The sequence below is a fragment of the Papaver somniferum genome, chromosome 8, assembly GCF_003573695.1.
Source record: "Papaver somniferum cultivar HN1 chromosome 8, ASM357369v1, whole genome shotgun sequence".
NCBI classification, from domain to species: domain Eukaryota; kingdom Viridiplantae; phylum Streptophyta; class Magnoliopsida; order Ranunculales; family Papaveraceae; genus Papaver; species Papaver somniferum.
This window is the reverse complement of record NC_039365.1, coordinates 19,527,224-19,532,346: the sequence shown is the minus strand read 5'-3', so window position 1 is coordinate 19,532,346 and position 5,123 is coordinate 19,527,224. Positions and strand designations below refer to the sequence as shown.

Sequence of the window (5,123 nt, the reverse complement as noted above, 5' to 3'; positions counted from 1 at the left end):
ATAACATCTAAACAAGAAGCAATCGATTGGGATAAAACGACGGCTAATAAGAACATGTGTGTGCTAGTGAGGAATACCCGAGGTTCAGATGTTCGGTTCGAGATGGTTTGCGAGAGAAGTGGGTCGTACAAGGAGAAGAATATCCACAAGAGAAAGGGTTATGTATATCCAAAGAAGACTAATAGGGTATACAAAACTCATACGAGGAAGGATGCATGCCCCTTTAAGATTGTATTCAACTTAAGAGACAAGGGATGGGAGTGTGTGGTGTGGTTTGGCCTCCATAACCACGAGGACCCGAAAAGTTTTGTTTCCCACTCATTAGTTGCGAAGCTAAAACCTCATGAAATGGAGGACGTGAAGATAATGACCAAAGTGTTGGAGCATTACCCAGTCGAACACGCACGCGTTGCTATCTCAAGCATGTTTTTCAATGTTAGTGATCAAAACTATAAGTCTTGATTTCTGGACTATTTATAGATATCTCGTACTAGGACATAGATTGTGTAGTTAAGCTTAGATTTCATAACGTTCATCATTTTAAGACGAAAAACTACTAAGAGGAGATTGTGTAACTTCATCGACAAAAGGTATGTGGAGACTTAAACTCATCTATCACTAGGAAAGTCTATTTCTACTCAATCTCCTATATTGAGACATAAGTCGTATTTACGATATAGTTTTCTATTATACATATTTGAGATTTCGAGCTGAGTATATCTCGCTTATATATTTATCGGAATATGTGTTGGCAAGCTTTCGCTTTAGCCATGTTCATCTTTACTCGTGACAAAAGTCATGTTGACATTTCAATAACTTTAAAATTGCTTTGATGCTAATGGTGTGTGAAAACGGCTATTGTCATCCTCTAAGAAAGTTTCAATGATTGAAATGAAGAGTTGAGATTATGTAATCATCTTTGGATATAATCATATATAGTGTGTTCGCACATTAGTGTATAAATCCATAAACCGGGAACCAAGTGTATGCATATGTCCGTATATGAAATTGGTGAAGGAGACACGTTAAGTATGTGTACCCATACGCATACTGGCGGAAGTTTTCACCCAAAATTTTATGTTGAGTTTGGCTTTGACAAACTCTTAACTAGTCACCTTAAGTACGCGTACCCGTACACGTACTGGCGGAAAGTTTCTACCCGAAAATTTATGTTGAGTTGAAACTAAACCAACTCAAATCTGGTTGCTTAAGTACACATACCCGTACGAATACTTAAGCTGGTCACTTTATTAAATCGGTCAGTTCATGAACTTAAACATTTAAATCATAAGGAATGCAATCTTTGCAAACCGTGGCTATAATGTTCATGACTGATTCAAGTGAATCAAACCGATTTAGTTCCAATTGTGTCTTTCATACAATTGAACAACTCTTTAAATATTTTCATTTGAAGTCATTTGAACTAGTTATGGTTAAGATGAATAAGGTTGATATGAGAGTAATCATATGGCTAACCATTTCCGTTTTCCGGTTTTGTAAGTTAAGCTTTGAGACTGCTAAAATTTGTCATGTACACGAATATGATCTTCTTAGTTTTAGCGAATGCAAATTTGCAACTGATCAACACATCTTGAACTTCAGAGCGTCAAGAACTACAAAATTCCTGAAGAATTTGCGGCAGATGGAATGCATACAGTTCATGTTTTAAGAACCTTTAAATCGTTACGTAACGTGAGTCTTTTTTCCCTGAATCTGAATTATTGCAGCATAACAATTGCTCTAATTGATTATATTGCTACTTTTTGCAACTTGACGAGCCTTTTTTCCCCTTGTAGGTTGAGGTTGTCCGGGACAAACGCCTTGATGAGCATGAAAGGCTTATTATGTCTTGCGGGTTAGTGATGTGAGTTGTTGGTATGAACTTTACATATTAAAAGGGTTGTACATAGCTTTATGTAACTAATAGTGACGTGATTCTACATCAACGGCTGCCGGAACTAATCGTGATAATGATGTTCTGTGCTTATTATTCTCTTTTGGGGAAACTTTGTCTTAACGAAGAAGAAGAGAATTTCTTCAAATCAAAATGGCAGAATCTTAATTCAAAAGCCATCATTCAAATACCATCAATTTCCTTCTGAAATTCATGTATTTATGTATGATGTATTGGAATTATACTGTGATACAAAATATTTTTATTTTATTATGTTTTTCATCTATGATGTATTTGATCTTGATGTATGCAATCTTCTGATATTAATGAAATTGAGAGGTTCACCTCTTTTCCTTCAAAAAAAAAGTGACTGGGATCATCAACTATATTATGGACGATGGGTCAAAACTCACTAGACATGTTTTGAGTCATGGTAAATTCTGGATAACCTGTACATTTTGAATCATGGAACGACTTATAGACAAATGACAATTTCTAAGTCACGGGTTAATCTAACTGTACATTGCAGATTTTGGGCGACAAGGCAGATTCACGTTACAATGTACGTAGATTTGTAAGGGAAATTTTTGTCATGAGACAGATTTTATGTATCACTACACTTTTTGAATTATAGGTTCAAATACGAATGTATGAGATACGTTTCTGGCCACCTAGTATATTTTGAGTCACTAATAGCCTGTTTGGATGCAGAAGTAGAAGTCAGAAGTGCTTCTCCAGAAGCAGAAGTCAGAAGTCCAGATTTTTTCCTTCATAAAAAGTTGATTTTTCTGCTTTTGGAAGTCATTTTGAAATTTTACACCCAAACTGACTTCTAAAAGTCAAAAAGTTATTTCTGGATGTGTATCCAAACGCGCTTTAAGCAAAATTACGAAGCAAAATTCTTTTCACATTGTCTTTTTTTTTATCACGTTGATTCAGCGAGTCATAAGAACATTTTAAACTAATTTTTGAGATATAATATCAAGAAAAATGTCACTTACCAAGATTGCTAATAGAGATACCAAGATTGCTAAAAGGTCACTTGATGTAATTCAGGGATGTACAAGGACAAAGTATCTTTTACCCTTCAAAATGGACACCTCCAAGCAAATTGGTACCCCTACTACCGGCCAGGACTCAAAAACAAACTAAGCTGCATACTGTTTGTCTTTCCATAACCGCATCTAAAATCATATTCAACAATTTTTTAGGGCCGGCCAGCCTGTCGGGTCGCAGGCCGTTTTGATTTCTACAACTACAATTATTGGCGGGAAAATTACAAAGCGTTTCAAATCTCCCGCCCTATCCACAGTAGTGAAACCTAAATCCTGTTTATATTAATCACCACCACCGCCATAGAAAACCCTTGTTTTCATTTTATTTCCTCTTGGAGAAAAAAAAATTAATCTAAAAATGAAGATCGAAGTGAAATGCAGTTGTGGTGATGGAAATTGTCCGGAATGGGCAATCGTAGAAATACAAGGCATGATTGAAGTTCAACCGTGTTTCAAAGATCGTATACAAAACCTTGAAATCGGTATCCTTTGTCGTACTTCCTCGGAGGTTATCTATCTTCCCCTCTCTGTAACTATGTAAATTGATTTTAATTTGATATATCATATGAATCACAGTATTGAATCTTCGATTTTGTTTGATTTTTCAGGAGAATTATACTTTCACTGTTGGATACCATGAATTATCAGGAACAAAGATGAAATTGAAGAAACCATATTTGATATTGAAGAAGAAGAGAACTATTTTTGAATCAATTCCAGACGATGATGAAGAAGAAGATATTAGTAAGGCTAATTCTCCGAAGACAGAGACTGAATTGGAAGTAATTGGGATTATTCGGCATCGTATTCTCTTCAAAACCAGACCCAAACCCCTAATTTCAAGTAAGTTCTCAATTTTAATTTGTTGTTTTTGGTACAAATTGTAGAATAAAAAAAACCCTAAAATGAAGAACACTCAAAACATAGGTAGGAACTCAACTATAACCATTTTTCTGGGTTCTGGTTCCACTTCATGGGAACCAGAACCCAGTTTTAACTAAGATGATGTCCTTGATGACCTGAAAATCCACAAGCGTTCAATCTCAGTCATCGGAACATGTCCTATTGCCTCATTGGGGATTTCTGAATGAGGCAAAAATGTTAGTATTTGGCAGTGTCTTTTCTCTAGACAGCTTGAGTCCCCGAGCTTGTAGACAATGCATATATTGCTAGTGTTGGACTGGCTGGATGAGGCTAATTTGCTTCACTTTTTTTTCCTCTCATCTTCTCTGTCAATTTTTGTTGAAATGGCCAAGTATAATTGCCCCAAAGAATGTCGGAAGTACGCAAATTGGGACCGACTGATTGAATGTTCCATGGTGTCTGTGTTAAATTAGGAACCGACTAAATCATAGTAGTCGTTTTTGATGTCTGGTGTATTTTGATTTATTCCTGCAGAACCGCAAGTAGTGGTAAATGAAAAAAAGAGTGGTCCGAGAACAGTTGCAGTGCCCATGGTTGAATAAAACTTCTCATCACATTTCTTATTTCTGTTAATTTCTGCCTTTTACTTGAAATTTCTTTGTTATGAGTCTTATGACCAGAATACTTGATTTGTTTCAATCTCTGCTCTGGTTTTAAACATGTAATTGTGTCATGGGAATAAAAACTACTGGAGATTGGGTGGTCATGAATGTGACTCGGCCGGAATCGTGTTTTTTTTTTTACACAAACTCGGCCGGAAATACTACTCGGAAGCAAGATCCAGCTTGCCATTTTGGATTTGGTCATACAAACTGTTAGAATTCGGGCATCCAACTCAAAACCAATTGGATATGGCCCTAAGAATTATAAATCGCAGGATCTTGGATTGCACAGACAATGTGGGATTAATAATCTCAATACAAACATTCACTTCCAATTATCAACATTGATTTGTTTGTTAAGGTGACAGTGAATGCAATGAGGAAAAAGACTTTTCAGTTTTCTCATGATAATAAACAAGAGCTTGGACACGCGCGTGCAGAGACTAATCAAATTAAGCCCTGCTAGAACTTTTGTGGAATTATGTCCACTTTCTTATTTTTTATAATTTTGAATTTTTGAGAAGGATGAAATCAAGAAAAGAAAACGGCAACCGTCAGCTTCAGCTTGCTTAAACGGATTAAACAGGCTACAATGAAACAGAATTGCAACACCAATTTTAGGAGTACCCCCAACCGTGACCTTCTTTC

At 36.1% G+C, this 5,123-nt stretch overlaps 1 protein-coding gene across 1 annotated transcript; it reads left to right on the top strand.

Annotated features, from left to right (window-relative positions):
- The first annotated feature begins 3,255 nt into the window (after positions 1-3,255).
- LOC113301396 (chromosome transmission fidelity protein 8 homolog) lies at positions 3,256-4,588 on the top strand. Its single transcript, XM_026550182.1, has 3 exons — positions 3,256-3,457; positions 3,558-3,792; positions 4,348-4,588. The coding sequence occupies exons 1-3, from the start codon at positions 3,308-3,310 to the stop codon at positions 4,413-4,415; spliced, it is 453 nt and encodes a 150-aa protein (XP_026405967.1). The 5' UTR covers positions 3,256-3,307; the 3' UTR covers positions 4,416-4,588.
- The last annotated feature ends 535 nt before the right edge of the window (positions 4,589-5,123 follow it).

Coding starts and splice junctions, on each gene's coding strand:
- LOC113301396 (XM_026550182.1), top strand. CDS start 3,308: ATGAAGATCGAAGTGAAATGCAGTTGTGGTGATGGAAATTGTCCGGAA. Junction 3,458..3,557: donor TTTGTCGTACTTCCTCGGAG/GTTATCTATCTT, acceptor TTGATTTTTCAG/GAGAATTATACTTTCACTGT. Junction 3,793..4,347: donor ACCCAAACCCCTAATTTCAA/GTAAGTTCTCAA, acceptor TTATTCCTGCAG/AACCGCAAGTAGTGGTAAAT.